General features: G+C 32.3%; 1 protein-coding gene across 1 annotated transcript; it reads right to left on the reverse strand.

Moving 5' to 3' along the window:
- Nucleotides 1-9,891: 9,891 nt before the first annotated feature.
- LOC102584193 (zinc transporter ZTP29) lies at nucleotides 9,892-21,106 on the reverse strand. The gene is made up of 12 exons (XM_006354192.2): nucleotides 20,728-21,106; nucleotides 20,028-20,086; nucleotides 19,631-19,723; nucleotides 19,437-19,526; nucleotides 19,268-19,349; nucleotides 17,562-17,617; nucleotides 12,561-12,617; nucleotides 11,968-12,008; nucleotides 11,282-11,349; nucleotides 11,075-11,131; nucleotides 10,855-10,972; nucleotides 9,892-10,316 (listed from the first exon to the last, which is right to left on the reverse strand). Exons 1-12 carry the CDS (start codon nucleotides 20,789-20,791, stop codon nucleotides 10,271-10,273), a joined length of 831 nt encoding a protein of 276 aa, XP_006354254.1. The 5' UTR covers nucleotides 20,792-21,106; the 3' UTR covers nucleotides 9,892-10,270.
- Between the last annotated feature and the right edge of the window lie 2,445 nt (nucleotides 21,107-23,551).

Raw genomic sequence — 23,551 nt, forward strand, 5'->3', positions numbered from 1 at the left:
ACCAAAAAAAAAATTCAATTTGTCGCCAATGACAATTTCTGGAAGAAAATCGAAGAGAGAGAAACGTGAAAGAAAAATGGATAAAATCAGATTTTTAAATTAATTTTAACAAATTGAGTGAATTAAGGAAACTGAATATTCTTAATTAGTTTGAAATTCCTTAATTCATGCTAATTAATAATTATCTTAAATTAATTCAAATTTAATTGCCATCCCTATTTCCGTTTTTTTCATTTTTTCCTTCAGAAACGTTTTTTTTTTTAATCTTTTTATTCTTTTCAAATCAAATGTTTTTAATTATTAAAAATAACTTTTTTTTTTAATAATTTGTTACAACCTGAAATTTTTAATGTTATAACTTGAAAGTCTAAATCTACTGCTATAACTCGAAAATATTAGTATAATATATGTCATATTAGAAATTTTCACATTTTACAATGTATATCCTAGAATTTCTACAAAATTTTAACATCAATTTCTCTTTTCGTCTCTACTAAAATAAAAAAACTCAATTCTAGGGTTCAAGACTTGCTTTTGAAGCAAGTTAATCAAGATTTCTTCTTTACGAATCAAGGTAAGCATACTATCATCATTCTCTAGTGTTTCTAACATATGATTATGTGTCGTAAGCTAGAATATATCATCAATAGAGGTGGGCATGGTATGTATATACCGAAATATCATACCGTGCCGAAATTTTTAATACTATGGTTTTGATATTATGGTATTTGATGTGGTATATGGTATACATTTTAATTTCTTTGGCATTCGATACGGTATTTGGTATTTAGATATAACATACCGAAATACTGAATACCATACCGAAGTATATAGTTACATACTAACATATATATTATTAAAATACTAACAAATATGCAACCTAGTATTAGTATAAACTAAATGTTCAGAAGTTAAAACTTTGACTACTCCACTTTGATTGAAATGTATTTGAATTGTAATTGATTAACAAAAGAAGTTGTTTGTACTATATTTTGCATATATATTTCTACATGTGTAATATGTTAGTATGATACAATTGAGACCTTTTTTTAATTGACAAAGTCATAATACTCTATTATACGAGTATATATTAGTTAAAGTTGAACAAATTATGGTTACCGATTTATCATACTGTAAAATAACGAAACTAAACTTCGATATACCGAATTAAATTGGTATGGTAATGGTATAATGTTTTAAAATCCGAATACCAAAATTACGGTATCAAAACTTTCAAATATCATATCATACCATACCATGCCTACCCTTAATCATCAAAACATATGATTTTCAAAAACGAATCCAAGAATTTCAGTAAAGGGTCTCTTGATCAATCTTCGTCAAATTAAGGTTATTTTTCAAGATTTATGGAGAGTTTAAGGTATATAAGGTCATCATAGCGAGGAACTTAGTTCTTCCTCACCCCCTACATCAACCGTTTTAGTTAGTAAGATTAAAGCTATGATTTTCACCTTCAAACTTTAAGTTCAGCGATTCTATCAAGGTTTTTCATTCCAGGTATGTGGGATTTTATCAATGGGTATCCTTTCACCCATTGAGTCCCAATGTAAGCCTATTTTCCTGTTCATGATTTCTACGACAATTAGGGTGTTATGAAAAACATGATTCCTACGATACTTTTCATTCCTCTTCATGAATAGTTTAATTATGTGTTTACAAACTATAATTCAGTATTTATAAATAGTATTTTTATGAACCCTTAGAACATAGATATTTCATGTCTCAAAACTATATAATTTCATATGCCTGCCTCAGACTACCAATTTTTATGATTAAATATGCTTTCAGGTAAAGTATCTATTAGTATTCATGAGCTACTCAGATTTATCAGTACATCAACATCATTTAGTATAATCCAGTTTATTACTGTTTTTAGCTTATCAGCATGTTTTCGTTGAGAGTTTTACTTAGCACCGAGCAGACCTAGGGATGAGGCTTATATGTCAGTTAGGACTCAGATATTTAGTAGAATCTCTAAGTCCCAAAACTACGTGTTATTGAAGATATTTAAGAGTCACTCGTCAAACCAGGACTAACTCCTTAGTTCTTTATGGACATTAGTTTAGTGGCATAACATTAAATTAGATCAACCTTTATACCCTGACAGGGTATATTGGACCCTTTTTTATGGGGAATATATATCAAACTCCATGTTTAGCTCACATGATTATATGTCGATTATTAGTACCTCCCACAATTCAGTCTCAAATGTTGCATGACCTTATGTTCAGTTGTTTTTATTTCAGTTGCATGTTTTACTACATGGTCATTGCATCAGTTTATGTATGTCAATTCAATATTCAGTTTAGCTTCTCAAATTCATCATGTCCAGCATTACAGATTATCATTTGTATCTAACATACTCATCACATTCAAAGTATTGATTGCATACCTATTTTACCTACATTTTTCATGTGATGTACATTTAGATTTTTACTATCAGGATCCTAGTCAACTAGATAATAGCTTCCGGTCAGCAAGTAACGAGTTCTCTTATTTCGAGGGCTCAAGTCAATCCATGGTTTCAGTGTCTTATTTATCTTCATATATATTGATTAAGGGAAGAAGGGGGATCATGTCTAACCACATATACTCATTATTAGTAGAAGATTCATAGACATTTAGTTAGAGTTGATGTATTCAATATGGTTAGTATCAATTTCTTTTCATAATACAATTGTTGTATACAAAAACTTTGTTAAGTAATGTATTGAACCATTTTACACCATAATATGCTTATCAATATTTACTCAACTAATGTCATGCTTGTTGTAGCATAAAAATATAAATATGTTGGAAAATATTCAATACCACGTACATAGTGTTTTAATAATCAAGCATATAACATGTATGTATACAATCAATATTTACTCAACTAATGTCATGCTTGTTGTAGCATAAAAATATAAATATGTTGAAACACATTCAATACCACGTACATAATGTAAGGAAAAGAGCGTGGAAACACCACATAGCATTGCATCATATTGATAAAGCAATTCCTGAAATGGAAAAAGCATATTTAAGTACAAGCTTAAGATCTACAAAGCTGATAGTAGCAATACATGAAATGAGAATGCTTAGAATATATGAGTATTTTGCATACAAAGATGCTAAAAGAATATTAAAAAAATGTGTGCTTCATACAGCATAAATTCCGCATATATATATATATAATATATTCATAACAGTCTCGGGTTGTGATAATGTTAAAAGGTGAAACTAAGGAGGCATTTATGGATCTGGAGCAACGAAAATGTATCATGATCTGAATCAACATTACTAGTGGTATCGAATGAAGATAGACATCATAGAGTATGCCTTTGATGTTTGAATTTTCAGTAGGTAAATTACGGACACCAAAGATCATGCGGTATAACTCATATGATGTGGGTACCTGAGTGAAAGTGGAAGAAGATTGTTAAGAATTTCATAGTAGGATTTCACAGATTTTGAGGAAATTTGATATTATTTGGATCACCGTGAATTAATTGATCAAATCAACTCATTTTGTGTTGGTTCAGACTTCATACAATGCGGAGAAGTTGATTAGGATTTATATTCTTGAGATATATAGTACGATTGCATGATGTGCCCATTTCTATAATTTTGAATCAAGATACTAAGTTCATGTTCAATTTCTGAAAGTCAATATAGATTGAGTTGGGTACTTGAATAAAATTTAGCACAACTTTTCATCCACATGATATAGATGGTAAGTTCAAGTGAATGGTTAAAGTGTTTGAGAATATGTTATGGCATATATGATTGATTTTGGTTGTCACTGAGATCAATTCTTTTTATCAGCGGAGTTTGCATATTACCATTTCAATATTCAGATGGTCTTATTTAATGCATGTATGTTGTTCTTTGACGGGTTGGTTCAAGCCTATGATGTCAGGCCTTGGGGTACGAATTTGTGGAAATATGAGCTGGTTGTGCCACTAGACTTAACAGATATTTCATGTTTCATTGTTGAAGAAATATCACTGTGATGGTTCTTATGTGATTCAATGGAATTCGGTACAGTTAGATCCAAATCTAACATTTGAGGAGAAGCCTATAGTTATTCTGGCAAGTTAGAAAACGGAGATTCAAGGACATAACATTTGTGAAGGTACACTAGAGTTATCGTCCGACAGAGGAATACACTTGAGAGGTTGAATATAACCTGCAAAACTGATATCGTTCGGCATTTCAGGTACTTTTCTTTTTGTTCAAAGACGAATCTGTATTTTAGGATTGATGATGTAACGATCCTTTTAGTCATTTTATGAATTTTACATTCTTTTTTTTTATTCCTTCATATTGCTTTTATAAGTGATTTATGACTTACATAAATGGATAACATGATTTTCAAAGTGATCAAACGAGTTTCAGAGAAGATAGTTCATTTTGAGAGTACATAGTTATTGTTCGTATTTCAACGCTTCAAAAAAAAATTTGAACATGTTTGAGAACGAATATAATTTTAAGTGATAGAGAATTTAATAAATCATATATTTATGAGGGATCATTGTATCCTTAAACAAAACAAAAAAGAAGAAGAATTAAGGGTTTTTCAACAAATGAAAAGATTAAAGTTTGATTACATAAGCAACAATAAACCTCAAAGGCGCAAAAATAGAGACGCAACAAAAAGAAAGAAAACAAATTTAGGAGAAAGGAGAAGAAGGGGAGAAAAATAGAGGGAAAAAAAAGAGAAAAATAGGAAATTTTCAACTCAAAACATCAAAGTAATTATTCTAAAATTTTCTTTGAGATTATTGCGTGATAATAAGTTAAAGTTTTTGGTAGAAATATGAAAGAATTATTCGGAAACAAGAATAAGATTTTTAGAGTAAGAATTTATGATTTTGAGGGTCGAGTAATTAACAATTTGTTTTAGCTGAAATTTGACATATAAGTTCATTTCATTATAGGTAAATGTAATCTGAAGAAAATTTTCAAATTCAACTGTAGAGGTTTGGGTTAATTTTTTGATTTAATTGTTAATAGAAATATGAGTATCATTAGATTCGTATTCTTAATGAAAATTCTATATTTAACAAATTTTGACGTTTGAAAGCATTACGAAAGGGCAAGTTCGTAATTTTACGTTTGACCTTCAGTTGAGGCAAATAGAAATTTCTTAATTCCTTGAGGTGTTAGTTTTGTGTATTAAATGAATTTAAGGGTAATGGATAATAAGAGGCTCTTGTATAAATACAATAACGAGCATTATGGATCGAGATACCAATACCATGCTATGAATAATATAAAATGAAATTATTATCAATTGATAGTATCTCATGACATGCGATATGATTCAATTGTTGAAACTTGTGGATTTCTTCAACTTGTGACTAGATGATTTTTTATTGTAGGGTTGAATGACGAATTCATGTTATATATTGTTCATGCATATTCATACCACTCTTATTATTGCATAATAATGATTGATTGAAATTTTTCATTATGTTATTTGTGAAATTCATATTAATATCGATGAGAAATAGTTTCGAAAAGTGACATCATGTAAAGCCATTAAAAAATAATTCCGACGAGTATATGGACCTCATAGTCCCCCATTGATCTTGACTATCCGACATAGAAAGCGGGTGTGTACAAACTGTTGGCCGGTGCATTCCATTTTATTTCTTCGTTATTACATTTCATATTGAGTTGTGTTCAAGTATTGATATGATTGTGTTATTGATTTGATTCATCTTAGAAAAATTGTGATATTATATGTGGTGTAACTGATTTTGGAAATCCACCTGTTTTATTTGTTATGTTGTGGTGATTTATGTTGTAACATAATTATACTAGTGGGAAAAAAATTCTTAGAATATATATATTGTGTTATCACTTTTAGAAAGGATCTGCAATCAAAACTTGTTGAGTACACTTGTTTTACATACTAACTCTATACTTGTTGTACTTTTTTGTGTGCATGAACTGAACCAGATACGTATACAAGTGGTACTTGAGTTGCTATATATTTTTGAGATTTTGCTATTTGAGTCTAGAGTGGGCTATTTTCTCTTCGATAGCACTGGATATTTGAGACCTTATATATTTTTAGTTATTTTCTTCTAGACTATTATTTTGATCCTTTTTGACTTGCTTTGTATTCCTAAACTCTTGTACTGGTGTCACCGGGTATTGGGGTTGTTTTGAATTTAAATTCTTTATTTCCGCACTTTTATTTTTACGCAATTTATTTAGTTATAAAAGTAAGTGGTTATTTTATATTAGTTGCACATTATTTATATTATTAAACAGTTAATAAAGAAATGAGATTCGTCTGTAAGGATAGTGGGTGTTCTCACAACCTAATAAAAAAATTTGAATCGTGACATAACTATTAATTCTTAAAAAAACGTGCAAAGTTCAAACTGAATAAATAAAAATGAACGGAGGGAGTAATCATTTATTCATGTTTTTCCTAACACATTATTTAGTGACAATCTTTGTATCTATGCAACAATCGTCCCAAGGATACAACTTACAAGCACGAATAAACGGGCATGTAGAGTCACACCAAGTCAGTGTACCTGCTGTGTGACATGTCCAATTGGACAGGAGCTTATATCAAGTCCCAAAGCAATTGGCTAATAAAGACATTTGCTAGCTAGGCCCTTTGGAACTCAAACTTACAGACTAATACATCCTATACACACACTGATCATCACTTACTTGAACTTTAATTTCTTTTTAGCACTTGTTTGAGTATACTTGAGTGGGAGGGAGAGTATATGAGAAGGCTTGCAACAACCTAGAACTAGTGTTTAGGATTATTGTCATCAAGTTTGTAAGAGGATTATTATATAGCTGTAATAATTTCTTCTATTGTAAAAGTTGTGACGTTGGTAACAAAAAGAGAGTGTATCCTCTTGATGAGTTGTTGGAATAGTTAGAGTTATTTGCCTAGCAAGGTACTATAATTAGTCTTTTAAATTATAAAGTTGTAAAATCTGAAACCGCTTGTTGAAGTTAGTGAAAGTTTTGTACATCATGTTACGTTTTTCACTAGTAAAGAGGTTTCCCACAGCAAATTGTGTGTTCTTTATTTTACTGGTTTAGCTATCCTTAAGGAACCTGATTCATTAAGCCGAATAGTTGAAACTAGTTTCTTTTAAACCTATTCAATCTTTTACATAAATCTCATAATGTTAATAGTTAATTACATTATTTCTCTACTATTTTTCAAATTACAAAAATCCTTAAAATTTATAAATTGCGGATACACCACTGGATTTCCGGATACATCACTGGACATCCGGATACATAGGTAAGGGATGTATCAAAGATGGGAGGAATGTATTAGATATATCTGACTAGAGGGGAGGGATATATCTGAGAGGGGAGGAATGTACTAGAGGAGATAGGATCCAGATACATAGGAGAGGAAGGTATCCGAGAGGGGAGGGATAATGATGTATCAGCGAGAGAGAAGTGATGTATCCGAGAGGGGATTTTTGAAAAAAATTTAAATGGTAGGGAATTTTGGAGATTATGGTAGAATAAGATGTATATTTGAATATTTTTTCCTTTTTTTAATACCATCAATCATCATATTAGCTTACTTAATTTCTAGATTATCAAATTATTGATAATACATAATTCAAAATGAAAAATTAAAAGAAGACTCAAATATATGATATGAAAACAAAAGGCAGAAGAATCATTCCTCACCAGCAACGCATGCTTGAAGAGCAACTACACCAACCCGTGATATTTTTTTTAAAAGGGAATTAAGAAGAAATTCAATTTAATCAGTAAATAAAGAAGTGATTTAAATTTGTGCAAAAAATGTCAAAAGACTATATCGATGGAAGTTAAATGAGTAACTACTAAAAAAATAACTATCAAAATAAGTGATGAAAAGACTTGCGTTGTAAACTACTACTCCCTCCATTCCATATTAAGTTAATTTTTGAGGTATTTTTCATTTTTCAAATTAACTTAATTGTTCATTTTTCAAGACTACTTTTAGAGTGTTCTTTCAATTTTACCCTTCATTAGTTAGTATGGGAATTAGTGATTAATTAATATTTAGTTATTTTAATCATAAATTTGACAATAATTAATAAGGGTAAAAATTAAAAACTAGGTTCAATTTATGTCTTAATCTACTTTTCTTAAAGGGTGTGAAACACCTCAAAAATTAACTTAATATGGAATGGAGGGAGTAGTAAATAAAAGATTTATTTACAATTAACTATATTAACATTAAATATGCCGTTAATTTTTAATGGCAGAAAAGTGCTACATTGTCTTTTTTCCTAATTAAAACTTCTTTTTTGTTAGAATATAAATTTACATCACCGTACAAAAATGTATTAAGTAATATTAGGTTAAAGGTATCATCATTAGGGGTGTTCATGGGTTGGTTTGGATCGGTTATTGGTCAAAACCAAAACCAAACCAACTTAATCGGTTTTAAAATTATCAAAACCAAACCAAACCAAATATAATATACATTTATCGGTTTGGTGATTATCGGTTTCGATTTGGTTTGGTTCGGTTATTTGGTTATTAACCATACACAAAAATAAAAGAAACAATTCATTTAAAATGTGAAAAAAGTGACAACAATCCATTCAAAACGAAAAATAGTTAGAATGACTTAAATTACTAAACTTTCGATCACTAAATTTACTATCAATAAAGCTTTAAAATTCACTATATTGGTCTAGAAGGAAGAGAAAATAACATTTTCAGTCCCACAAAGAATTGTCATAGACACTCATATACATGAAATTAATAAGATAAATGTTTCATCTTGGGACAATAAGTAAATTATAAAGAAATTTTAATGAAAATATGTATAAGATCTTTAAAATTGTTTATAAAAACAATATATTAAGTATGTATATTAATAAAATATATGTAAATAATTCATCGATTCGGTTCGGTTATTTCTTCGATTTTTTTCAAATAAAACCATAATCAAACCAAATACTATCGGTTTTCAAAAATCTAAAACCAAACCAAATCAAACCCAAATAAAATCGGTTTTATTTTATCGATTTGGTTTGGTTTTTCGGTTTGGATCGGTTTTTATCCAAACCGTGAACACCCCTAATCATCATGATCACTTCACTTTGTAGGGTTATTATGGTGTTTTAACTGTCGGACTTCTCGCATATAATAAATTATAATAATAGAGAATTTATATAGTGATGTTTTTATTTCAACTAATTCAATTTCATTTTACTTTACCAAGTCACGGTACATTTTGCTTAACATCATTAGCCGAATGACATTTTTACAAGAGAAAAATTTGGAAAACTCATTATTATAGGGTGTAGTTATTAATTATTATAGGGTGTAATTACGTAAGGCAGTAATGGTTTAGTTACGGGGTACTAAACTAATATCTCATAAAAGCAAAATAATTATAAATATATATCTCTTTATATTGATATCCCACTAAATAATTACACTATATACCCCCCAAACTAATTTCACTTAACTGATAGTAAATCAATATATATATATATATATATATATATATATATATATATATATATATATATATATATATATATATATATATATATATATATATATATATATATATATATATATATATATATATATATATATATATATATATATATATATATATATATATATATATATATATATATATATATATATATATATGCACTGATTTTATATTAGTTGTCATGTTTTTCTTTCACTGCTGTTTTTTTCCCTGCATTACTACTTTGATTTGCTTCGCTTAAAGCTGAGATATTTGGAAAACAGTCCTTCTACCTCCCTATACTCCACTTAGTGGGATTTCACCGCGTATGCTGTTTTTGTTGCCACATGAGTATAGTTAAAGTTAGCTGCTAAAATGGCAGACTAGTTGTGTTTCCAAACTGAATTTACGTTTTCCAGCATTCAGTTAATACTTTTTGAGTTTATTTATTTCATTACAAAGGTTAGTTTTGTGACATTGTTACAACGAATTGAAAGTTGGATGACCATTCGTAAATTAATCCACACAATGTTTTGCCCATGTATCTCTTGTTCATATATGAGATACTGGCTGAGTCTCTGTGCATTTCCTATTTTACTATAAAACAATCTCAGAAACTGTTATACCTTCACTCTCATTCAGCTTGCCAAACCAAATGCCATGCCTCATGGATTTTGTAAGAATGCGAATTTTAGTTTTGAAGCTTAGCACCACGAAAAAACTCCATCGAAGTTCAGCAGTACAAGTAGTGAAACACCATATGACTGAGAACTACAAGCTCATGTCCGCTGGCAAGCTCCGCTCTAGGAAATATAGGCTGCAATAGGAGAGAAGGTAAAACTACAGCAAAAGTAAAAAAGAAAAAGAAACGAGAAAGTATAAGAAGATAACAAAATCGATATTCAGCAAGCAGCTTTGATGAGGTAGGTGCCATGCCCAAGACAAACAAATTTAGAAAGAAAGAATCCTTTACAGCATGTAATTATAGCAGATTGCTTGGTAATTATTTATATTGGTAAATGAAAGAACAATCAGCTAAGTATGCTGGTATTGCTGAGTTCCTTAAGTACTAGCATTAACTGAATAACAGAATCCTCTGTTATATTTTACTTCAACCATTAGGCATCTAAAAGTTAATATACTTCCATTTTATATAGTAATGTTAAAAAAATTGGATCAAGCAAAGGAGGTTCCACTAGATCAAAAGCATGGAAACAAAAAAATAAATCAAGTTGCCGCTGAGTGCATGTAGTGTTAACTCATTGAAGCTCGGGACCTTTCAAGTCGAAGTACAATAGTTAGCTGTGTTTGGTAACTACCAGGAGTGACGTTGAAGTTTACAGAAGTTATCTCACCTCGCAGACATGAAAGCCATTCCAAGGAATACAGCTTTGACAGCTCGCTTCTGACCGGCATAGTCGAATGCCAATGGAAGCATCTCATGTAAGGTTAAAAATGCCATCACCCCTCCCACTGAAAGCAACATGATCCATTAGAGGATAGCATAATTCAAAAGTAAATGTTTCTCCTTTCTCATCAGTCAAGAAACTAGAAGTAAATAAATATCATATCAACCTGCTCCCAGGAGGCCCTCCAGAATTTCAGGATTCAAGCTGCTTGGAAATAGATATGCTGCAATCAAATCATGTTTAAATTAAAAAATGAATTCTGAACCTATTCTCTGCTTCATGTACACTTTGTGTTCTACTTGAACTAAAAGACATGGATATCAGGTAATTCTTATCCTTCTAAAAGAAAAAGGCATGAATATCAGGTACTCACCCACAATAATTACACCCAGGGGCTCTGCGAGACCAGAAAGTGTTGCCAATTTGAATGCCTGCCATTTGCTGAGACACATATAGACTCACTATATAAATCTCAACTATCTAAGAAAAAAATGGGGATAGTGCATACAACAAGATGAGCTTTGGTGAAACTAATTATGATTGAAGTGTTCTTTAGTCGTTGCACTAGAACTTTATCCTTGCAATGCCATTGACAGAGCCATGATAAATTGTTCTGGGCAGAAGAAAGAATTTTATTTCTACAAAGTGATGAGAGCACCTTGTTGTTACCTTTTGTTGGAGGGAAGAAGGAAAAGGATTTGATTTCATTGATCTTTCTTACTATCTGCGTTTTAATTTCTTATATTCCAAAGCTTCCAGCAACTTCAGTTATGTGCATGTAAGTCTTGCGATTTAAATCGCTGGATGCATTTTATAATTTAAATAGCGTAGTCTTTATGACTCAAATAGCCTTAAGGCCTCAAGCATAAGATGTACAGATAACATGACTTTGTCGAGAAACTACATTCATATGACCTGACTAAATTGAAGATAAGATGTTTACGTGCATCGAGTCTATTAAATAATTAGAAAATTAACCTAATAAAATAAACCCAGATTGGCACAAGCAAAAGATGTTATCCTTAATTAATACTAAGTTAGTTTACTACGAATCATTACCTCTGTGTTGCAAAATAAACTGGAAGTGCAACTGCAACACCCTGCAACCAAATAAATCAGGTCCCCAAATGGAAAAGGAACAAAAAAGACACATCCCTTAGTTCCTTTTAGTTTGATCCCAATAAACATGTTGATTGTTAATTTACCTGTTTTGGCAAGACTATCCACTGTTTTTACAGTAGATGCCTTCCTTGGCATCGTCAATCAATCAACGATCTCAACCCAACTCAGCTAGGGATTTGGTATAATATGGAAATGTATGAAAGAATGAAAAGTGCCCAAACAATGTACAGGCTTTATCTTTAAATATAGGCCACACGTAGCTCTTAATTGAACTGATAAGCACATTGATTTATTATTTACATACATGATCAACAATCTGCTCAGCAGCGAAAATTCAAATAACATGTTCATAGAGCCAAAAATGAATGAAACCAAGAATACTACAGCAATCAAGTACATACACAGACACATTGTGATAGGATAAGATATCTTATATTACAGCTGTAATAAGGAGTCCATTAGTGTATCCTTGCACTCAAGAAACATACAGAAATCAGGAAATAAACTGGTAAATTTGTAAGAAAGTATACCTCTGGTATGTTGTGTAAAGCAATAGCAAGAGCCAAGTTTAGACCAACCCGAAGTCCCTAAAATAAAAGCATGATGAAAACAGAGTAAGCTCTAAATAATTCCAAGTTTATAACTGAAGATCAGTTGCCTGCAAGTTTAGTCACCATAAGAAGAGTGAATTGAGGTGAAACTACATGGGATTGCAGTACCTAAATGCAAACAATTGATATTTAGGCTTGTTGTTCCAGGAGAATGAAATGATAAATGAGGATGTTGCACATAGAATCAAAATCGGATAGTTAAAAATATAGAAGTGTTGCAAGGGTGGTGTTAAGTGATAGAAGGATGTTTATTAAAGTGAAAATGTAAGTTCTATAGAACAGTTATTAGACCAGCAAATGCTGTGTGACTGAATGTTGGACCACTAAAGTTTAACACATCCACAAGATGAATTTTGGATATATGCCGATGCTAAGATAGATGTGTGGTCATACAAAATTAGGCAGGACTAAAACTGATCACATTCGCAAGAAGGTTCAAGTAGCACACATCGAGGATACAATGAAAGAATGTCGGTTGATATGATTTGGCATGTCCTGCATTGACCTCCAAATACAAGTTGTGAAACCATGGTAAGTGAAGGTATTAAAAGAGAACGAGTTAGACCTAAAATCACATGGAAAAAAATTGTCTCGAAGGACCTAGAATATCTGAGGTCCATGTAAGCTAAGCAAAAGATATAGCACAATAGAAGAAAGATTTACATAGGCAATACATATTCGTTAAGAGTAATTTTAGGGATGCTAGCACTTTGACGAGAAACTATGCTTTCTAAGAGTGGTTTAGCCTTTCAGAGATTTATGCATTTTAGAAAATATAGAAAACTTCTAATACATTGAATATGTATTTGCATAATATTGGCATGAGATGAGCTTATGGAATCACATGGTCAGTGAAGATTCATATGACCGACCTTAAATTGTTTTGGACTTAATGAAGTTGTTACAACTGAGGATCTTGACTTTTCCAAGAAAAGACTTCAAAATGTCTTCTCATCAAACAAAACAAAGTTATTAACATACTCTTTCTACAACTAACATGTATCAGTAGCAGCACTAGTTCAGCTTGCTTGAAGCCAAACTCAAAAGTTAATTCTGGCACTTCCATTTTTCTTTCCGAACAACAAATGGCACCTAAGGTTATTTGAAAATTTACGATGTAGATACGCAAGAGAAGTATGGGATTGTGCAATTCCCTGCCCTGTAGTTCAGTGCATTTGGTACAGTAGACTGACCACAGAAATGATAAAGGAACAGTTGGAAGTTGATCCGGGAAGTCATCCCTCTCCGATGTAACAAGAATGATGTCGAAGCAGATTATGACCACAAATATTGGGTCTGTAGACCACGTTGTCCTCATGTATTTCCTTTTTCTATGAAGGTTGTTCCGTGCAATTTATATCCAAGAAATGTCTACTTTATGCACAATAAAATGGTACAATGTTAAGCATTTTATTAATATTTCACATTACATAGAGCCTGTTTGGATACTTATTTTAAGTGCATTTAAGCCAAAATAGCATTTAAGCACTTTGTAGTGTTTGGGTAAAATAATAAGTATTTGTAAGCACTTGTTTTTTTGAGAAGGAATACTTTTAAGCACTTGTTTTCAAGCCAAAAAGACAAAAATAAGCCAAAAGCCATAAGTTAGAATTCCTAAATTAGGTTTTTTGTTTATAAGAAAAAACTAATAAGCCCATCAAAACAGGCTCTAAGTGTATGTATCTAAATTTTAATCCTGACACTACTCCAAACTGAATAAAACCAATATTGTGCAAGTTGAGCAACCATGACTAAACAAGTGATATGTAATGTAAATGTCAAAATTATCCCTAATCTATGGCCCCATAAAATATGTTAAAGAATGTTTTCTGTTATCACAACAGTTGGTTCTTGCTCTTAATTTGATTAAGATATTTAAGATTACTTAAACATATGTTTTCTAAAGCTTATTTGCTAATTTTCTTTTAATCTTCAACCACTGTTACCTAACAAGTAAAAGGCAGGTCTTATAACACAGTAATGAAGACCAGCAATGTCATATGAGAGTGATTATTAGTCCTATATATCAAAAACCTGAGTGTCATAGAAATGTTGATGTTAAGATGGAGGATAAAAAAAAGGTCACCTCAGATGCCTTGCGATACCATACCCTATGTAACCTCCATACTCACCAACAATGATGACTAAACGTGATGAAAGGGACCGAGGCAAGCCAAAAATCACATTGATGAAAGGAACCGAGGCAAGCCAAAATCACATTGATGAAAGGGACCGAGGCAAGCCAAAATCACATTGATGAAAGGGACTGAGGAAGTCTTAAAAGACCAATAACCCCTTCAAATGTGAACTTAGCAAAGAATACAACAATTGGAAGTAAAGAATCTATATAGACAATACCAACTAGTTCAAGTTAAGGCCTAGTTGTTGTTATTACACTTACATTTAATCCATTAATTCCACAAGGGCTTTATTCTGATTAGAACTTGTATGTTTATGTAGTAGGTGTAAGTCTGAGATTTAGAGTTTCAATTGTTGGAGAATACCCAATTTTCCTTAAAAGACAAATTACCAGTAGAGAATGGCATAGGCCTAAATAGATTCACGGCTTTAGTGGAAAGCTTAGATAAGGAGGATAAGAGGAAGAATAGAAAGAGGTATAAGGTGGTGAATAAGGAAGCGGTCATGGCTGCTAAAAGGACAGCTTTTGAGTATTTGAATAAAGAGCTCGAGGGGAAGGAAGGGTGTAGGAAATTGTATAAGCTTGTGACCTGGATCATATGAAGTATATCAAGGATGAGAATGACGAAGTATTACCCCCACAAAAAAATGGTGAATTGTTGGTATAAGAGGCACACATTAGACGGAGATGGCAGACATATTTGCATAAGCTCTTGAATGAAGAAAGGGACAGGGATATCGTGTTGGGGGAGTTAAAGCATTCCGAGAGTCGTAGAAATTTTGGGTGTTGTAGGTGCATAAAGGTTGTGGAGGTTAAGGGGCCTATTCGTATGAGCGAAAGAGCAACCAGGCTAGACGAGATACCAATGAAATTTTGGAAGACCACAGATGAAGCAGGTATGGAGTGGTTGACTGGGTTGTTTGATGTCATTTTTAGGACAGCTAAAATGCCAGAAGAATGGAGGTGAAGTACAATAATACATATAAGAAAAAGGGTGATATTCAACATTGCAACAGCTATAGGGGTATGAAGCTACTAAGCAATACTATGAAAGTTCGGGAGAAGGTGGTCGAAATGAGGATGAGGAGGGTGTATCTATATCTAAAACCAACTCGGCTTCATGTTGAGACAATGAACTACAAAAGTCATCCATCTTACAAGGAGATTGTTAAGAGCAGTATAGAGACATGAAGAGGAACTTAGGCATAATATTCATCGACCCAGAAAAGGTGCACGATAAAGTGCCTATGGAGATCCTATAAATATGTTTAAAGGCTAGAGGTGTACCTCAGACTTAAATTAGAGCAATTAAGGACATGTACGGTGGAATCAAGACCTGGGCTAGAACAATGGGAGGTGACTCGAAACACTTTTCGGTCATGATGGGTTGTACCTAAAACCATCTCTCAGCCTGTTCCTATTTGCCTTATTGATGGACAAATTGACACAGCATATTCAAAGGGAGGTGTTGTGGAGTTCGCAGATGACATAGTATTTATTGATGAGATGTGAGGTGGAATTAATGATAGGTTGGAACTTCGGAGATAGACCGTAAAGTCTAAAGGTTTCAGGTAAAGCCGGACAAAAACACCGTAATTGGAGTGCAAGTTTAGATATGTAATGTGTGAGGACAAGGTGAAAGTGAAGATCAATGCACAAGTCATACGTAAGAGAGGAAGCTTCAAGCATCTTGGGGTCCATGATCCAAGGAGATGAGGAGATCGATGATGATGTCACACATTGTATTGGTGCGAGGTGGTCGAGATTAAGGTTTGCATCCAAGGTACTACACGATAAGAGTGTGTTGTCAAGGGTAAGTTCTACAGGGCGGTGATCAAATCAACTTTGTTATATGGGACAAAGTGTTGGTTAGTCAAGAACGCCCACATTCAAAAGATGAATGTAGTGGAGATAAAGATGCACAGATGGATGTGTGGGCGTACTAAGAGAGATATGATTAGAAACGAAGTTAGACAGTACAAGGTGGGCTTGACCTCTGTGGAAGACAAGATGAGGGAAGTGAATAGAGATGGTTTGGGCATGTGAAGAAAGGGTATGTGGATGTGCCAGTAAGGAGATGTTAGAGGTTGGTTATAGTGGGAGTTAGAAGAGGTGTTATGAGAGTAGAGGTAGGTCGAAAAAGAATTGGAGAAGGTGATTACACAAGACATGGCACAACTTCAGCTTACTAAAGACATGACCTTAGATATGAAGGTATGGATGTTAAGGATTAGGGTAGAAGACTTGGAGGAAGCCGAGTATTGTCACACTTTAGGTGGGAGACACAAGGGGCTAGCCCCATCTCCTCTTCACCTTATTAGTAGTAGTATTTAATAATTGCATAGTTTCTTATTCTTCAATGTTTTCTATTATATGTTGTTGCATTTGCTTTGTATCTTGATATTTTGTTGTCATATTTGTCTTGCAACTCTGCTTTGAATAACTTCTCTTTTGAGTTGAGGGTCTATCAAAAAACAACCTATCTACCCCACAAAGGTAGGGTAAGGTTTGTGTACATCTCCCTTCCCAGACCCCACGGGTGAGCGGACCAACTTACCAACATCTCGACTATCCCATAGGGTACCTGGTATAGATATAGATGATACATACAGCCGACTCCAACCATTTTTGGATTTGAGGTGCCATTTATTAATTGAAACATTGTTACCCTTACGGTTCTTAAAATAGAATGAAACAAAATATCATAGGTCAAGCAACAATGACTAAGGTGATCACTATACAAGATTATAAACATCAGACAATCAAGAAAGGAGAACTACCTTCATTGATCCAAGGAACACAGCCATCCCTTCAGGAAAGTTGTGCAAGCTTATACCTGGACAGAAAAGCCAATACAAACCATGTAAGACATCCTATAATGAATGAAGTTATGGTTCAAATGCATATATTATTCTCTTCTATTTCCATATTGCCAGTCCTTTCATCTAATTATATTAAGTGTAATTTAAGAAGAAATGGAGATTAAGAAGTCAATTTGACTTGTATAGTATATCAGTACAAGTAGCTCAATAACTTGATAAATGAATTTTGATTGCTAGAAATATGTGCAAGTACTATAGAATTCTTATTTGCTAAAGTAGTCTTGAAAATTTAGGAATATCTCATACTTAGAAATGTGGTCCCTTGAATTAGATGGGAGAGAATTTGTAGGTAAATGAGCATTCATTCTGTAACAAAACGTGGGGTGTTCCTTTTAAGAGAAAAGAAAAAGAAAAGAGGTACGCGGGGGAGGGGGCTCCCTGTGCAATAGATAAATGACACTATTACTATTGGGGAGTCAAATAGTTTTCTTTTACTAATACAAGTTTATAAAACTTTTTCAAATATTTTAAATTATTAACTCAACAGACTTGTAGTACTTTCCATGCAGTTATCAGAATATGTAAATTTTATTTCAGAAGAAAAGAAAATTTTATGCCAGATTCAAATGAAAATTTGGGGCTTTGACCCTCTTATTCCAAACTTCTTCACATAAAACAGGACGGAGGGAGTATGGTTTTCTACAAACTATTGAGGGAAATCTACTTTTACTATAGGAAGACCTTACATATTACAGCATAAATAAGTTACACCACAACAGTCCAAATAGAGACTTGACTTTCGCTACAGACAATAAGGAATGAACAGAAAGGGATTATTTAACCACAAGACTGTGCATCTAGCACCTACTAGAACCTTAGCTGAAGGGTAAACTTAAATTCTTCTTTTTTCTTCATATAACCATGATGTCTAGGCCAGCTTTCACGCACCTCGACTAATTCCACTGGATACCTAGCACCTCCTACCAACAACTAATTCTAACGACAAACTAGATAGAAAAAACAAATTTAGTAAGATTTGTAATATTCTTCTCATAACTTAGCACTGTGGAAACTGAACAAGACTCCAGATAAGAATTTTGAAAAAACTCCAGGTAAATTATACAGGCCACACTATATCACTCTTAATTATTTTGTTCAAGACTATGCTTAAATTGGGGGCAATATACTTATTAGAAATCTAAGTTAACTTCCTAATAAAATTTCTCATGTAGGTGGGGAGTGCTACTACTTCAGAGACATAAAAATGAAGATTAAAGCAAGATTTATTTTAAGCATATATGTACTCTGGCATAAAATATTTGTATAGTGACTCTGAAACAACAAGAAACGTCAAAAATGGGCTTCCACAATTTGCACTTCATCAGACCTAGTTCACAAACTACTTCAGAGACATAAAAATGAAGAATCAGCTAGATTTATTTTAAGAATGTATGTGCTCTTGCATACCATATTTGTAAAGAGACTCTGACACAACAAGAAATGTCAAAAATAGGCTTCCACTATCAGCACTTAATCAGATCTAGTTCACAAACAATTCAGAGTTCTTCAAATGAGAACTCAAATGGAGGGTTTACAGCATAACAGAATCAAAAAATGCTGTAAAATCTATGGGAATTATCAACAAACCAATACAGCAGACTAACCTACTGCTGTGATGATTCCACTAAATAAAACTTGGCGGCGATGCTTCTTCATAATATCCTTACCCCTATCATCTCCGTCTTTCTGTTCTCATGCAGAAAACCATTTTTATTCTTTGATAGTTTTTGCATAAACGAGATTTTCTCCTATAAAAAACAAATCACACCATACCTTTTTGCCTTTGGCACTTGAAATGGGTGCAAGTGTAGGTTCCGGGATGAAATTTGAAACAAGAGCAAAGAAGATAACACCTGCAAAAAACTGACAGTCCAGAGATTCGCAATTAAGATCCAAGAACTGTATGTTTCTTCTTTAAGTGGAAAACAGATTGAAAAAGTTCAAAATAAAATTAGGAGATAGCTCACCCAGAGGTTTCCTTTTAAGAAGCCAATGGAGTTTATAGCATTATGAGCCAAGTCAAAGAATGATATGCTAAGCATAAGACCAGCAGCAAACCCCTGCACAACCAAAGAAATTATTCAGGTTCAGTTCTCTGCTATCTATGTACCTCTTGGCATTTCCACATCTGACCATAATGAGTTCTTTTAAGCTCAGGAAGCTTAAACCATCAGTAGTTAAAAATCAAATGATCCTTTTCTTCAGCTCAAAATTTAAAATACTCAAGTCAGAAAATATATAAAATAACCGACAGTAAACATTTACCAGACAACATGCTTAAACAAGCAAGTGACAAAGAAACCATGAATCACTTGAATTAACCATTTTACTTCTGACATTCTTACAAATACGATTAACCATCACCTGTAAAAGTCCTAGCATCTTCAAGTTAGGAGCCTGGCTAATAACCACAAAAAGTGCACCTGCAGATAAGAAAAAATAGATCAGATTACTAAACTTTCTTTAGGGAGGACCCTTGTAGCTTCAAACACTCTAGAAACTCAAAACACACAAAGGAGATGGAAACAACCACCATAAAGTAATAGCGCCATCAGTCTCCAATTAATATTATACAGTTTTTATGAGCTAAGTGGGACTATAAATATTGAAGTTTTAGCAATATGGTTTTCACTATGCTTACAGAAAAGACACAGGATTGAGCACAAAAAATGAAAAAGGCCACACTTTGACTTCCATTACTCAAAAAAACTTACTTCATCTGTCTCAATTTATGTGGTACACTCAGCCTTTTAGTTTATCCAAGAAATTGACTCATATCTATATTTACAAATAATTTAACTTCTTAAATACCTTATCCATTGCCAGATAAATCTTTATGGCTTAATAAGACCACAAGTTTCAAAAACAATTCTGTTTCTTAAACTCCTCCATCCCCTGGTCAAACAAGGTCACATAAGTTTTATTTTTCTCTAGCTATGTGATAATTGGAGAAGAAAAACATAAGATTAGAGCACTTTCAGGCTCTGATAATTAATCCAATTTTACAAAAGAGAAAATAAACTATTCCAAACAAAGAAATAAAAAAAAGGAACTTTTTACTCACCTAGAGAGGTACTCAATCCACCCAACAATGAAAGACCAAGAGCAACAAGAACTTGAGAATCCATAGAAAACCCTTTGCTCTGAAACCCCTTTAGCCAAAAACAAAAATTCACAGAAAAAGAAGAAGAGTAAACCCAGAAAAAATCTGGAGGGATTTTCTCTGTAGTTGAAGCAAATGGGTGTTGGAGATTGATGTCAAGAATAAAAAATGTAGGCTCAAGGAAAGAAGAGCTCCCCTAAATATCAAATCTTGGAGAGCCCCAAAGACTCAATAGCCTTCAGGAATGGGGCAGATGAAAGAATGTGTAGAGTCAAAGAAAGAGACAATGGAAACAAAGGGATTCAAGATATTAGAAACTTCTTGCTTTAGGCCATGGAAAGTTCCTAACTTTTTTTTTTCGGGTAAAGGGTCAAATATACCCTGTACTGTACTATATGAAATAGTTTAAATATATTCTTAGTTATACTTTTGGGCTAAATATATTTCTCCTGTTATATTTTTGGGCTAAATATATTTCTCTTGTTATATTTTTGGGCTAAATATATCATTATGACTAACAGAAAACACATGAACGGTTAAGATTAAAAAAACTATTCAATTTAAAATATATTAAATTTGGATATAACCTGCCCCGCCCAAATAATTTAACCCGACCTAATTTATAACATTGATCCACCTGTATGTGTCAATGGAGGGAAGTGAACGATGAGCTTTTCTATAACATGGACCCACCAGCTGGCTGTACATGATGTTGGCACTGACTGGAGAGAAATTTGGAGATGAAATTTGTGGAGTGATTATTAATGTTCAAGTTAGACAAGAAAAAATAGCTCTATGGATCAAGAATGCTGCCAATGGAACAACTCAGGTGAGCATTGGTAAACAATGGAAGAGTTTCTGGATTACAATGACACAATTGACTTTATATTTCATGATGATGCAAAGAAGCTTGACAGAGTTGCCAAGAATGGTAGCCGAATTGATTAGGTTGAGTTAAATTATTCGGGGCGGGTTATATTCGAATTTGATTTATTTTAAATTAAATAATTCTTTTAATTTTAGCCGTCCACGTGTCCTCTGTTAGTGATAAGGGTATACTTAGTCTGAAAGTATAACGAAAAGGGTATATTTAGCCCAAAAGTATAACTAAGGGTATATTTAAACTATTTCATATAGTACAAGGGTATATTTGACCCTTTGCCCTTTTTTGTTTTTTCATACTCCAATTTGAGCTCGATTAAATCCAAACTCGCAAAATATTATATTACTAATCAGTATTTTCAAAAACATTTTCGGGGCGAGTTTCGAGGCGGGCGTACCATAAACGCTCCGGAGCATAAATTAATATTCAAATTTATTATTTCATAATATTTTATTTTGGATGTTTATATTTAGATAGATAATGTACCGTGTTAAAATCTTATTAGAAAAAAGCTTGTGAAAAATATTTCAATAAAAAAAACAAGTCATATATCTAGTAATATGCATTATTAATTGCTTCATTAAAAATCTTGCCAAAAAAATCTAACGAAAGAAAAGCTTGACTAAGGAAAAAATAGTACATGTACTACAACACACACCAGTCTAATTAAAATATCGATTAATTTTTGTAGATGATGTTGTCCAATTTTATGTACTAGTTTTTCAAATATTGTTATTAATGGTATTATTTTTGTAAGTATAACAAATATCTTTTGGATATGTCGAATTTTAAGCTCAGTCAAATACAGTCTTGTTTGTCATTTTGTTCGTCATCTCGTTGTCTCAGTCAAGGTTTTTGTATGACTTGTTCATAATAACAATTAAATAAAACGGACACTTTCATCGACATGATAGCAGAACTTGATTGTCTTGTAGAGTAACATACTATCACAGTATTTTCACATGCAAATAGATAATTTTTTAAAATCAAATTTATATAAAGTCAATAATATTTTTTGCACTATTGTAAATAATAAACTTTGATTAATATCAATATTTTATTCACTTTGATGTCCCATAGTTAATTAAATCTCCTCTTCTTTATCAAAATTTTTATTTTAGAAAGTGATCTATTATACTTTATGTGTGTCATGATTTTCTTCGTTGATTAAAAACTTCTTCTCTTCTTCTTCTTTTAAACAAAATGGCCAAAGAGGCTAAATTTTATTAATAAAAATAGTTCAAAACAAAACAAAACAAAAAAAAGGATAAAAGATTAGCCTTAAACAACTTTAAAAAAACAAACTCAAATACAAAATAACATAAACAAAAGCTAAAGATAAGTAACAAGTTACATCCACGTCTCTTAAGAAAGCTTATAGAACTTCTCCGACATGTGAAAGTGCTAAAGAGAGTTTTTAAGATCCTCTTCTTTGCAACATTGTCTTCTTTATTTTGTTATCTTTTTTATTCCGTGAGAATTTTTAATTTAGAACTATGCTTTGAATCAATTGCATCTCAAGTCGTTTTAATTTCTCACCAAACATTGTGAAATCAAAATCACTGAAGACTATTTACAAACGAAGAGTTATGGTCATCTCAAATACTTTATAATCATGTGTTAAAGTCTATTACTTGAGGCTTTTTTAGAAAGTTGTAAAAATTGACACTTCTATTGATCATCACAGTGAACCTTAAAAGAGGACAGTGTCATTTCCAATAAAATTTTGGTAAAAGGATTCTAAAAAAAAGAAAAGGCTTGTATAATCAAGATTATATTTCTGAATTTTTTTATATACTGTAAGTCTGAACTGTTAAAGTACTAAAATTACTATTTTTTTATTCTCTCCATCTCTTCCTTGATTCATGTTATCGTTGTGTGTCTGAAGAGTCTTTCATTGCG

This window comes from Solanum tuberosum, unplaced genomic scaffold (assembly GCF_000226075.1).
Source record: "Solanum tuberosum cultivar DM 1-3 516 R44 unplaced genomic scaffold, SolTub_3.0 scf00168, whole genome shotgun sequence".
Lineage (NCBI taxonomy): Eukaryota > Viridiplantae > Streptophyta > Magnoliopsida > Solanales > Solanaceae > Solanum > Solanum tuberosum.

What these genes read in the sequence shown, in the direction of transcription:
- LOC102584193 (XM_006354192.2), bottom strand. Translation starts at nt 20,791, where the DNA reads ATGGATTCTCAAGTTCTTGTTGCTCTTGGTCTTTCATTGTTGGGTGGA. An exon ending in CAAGTGCCAAAGGCAAAAAG is followed by an intron (nt 19,350 to 19,436) that starts GTATGGTGTGAT and finishes GCATGAGAACAG; the next exon opens with AAAGACGGAGATGATAGGGG. An exon ending in CCTGGGTGTAATTATTGTGG is followed by an intron (nt 11,132 to 11,281) that starts GTGAGTACCTGA and finishes ATTTGATTGCAG; the next exon opens with CATATCTATTTCCAAGCAGC.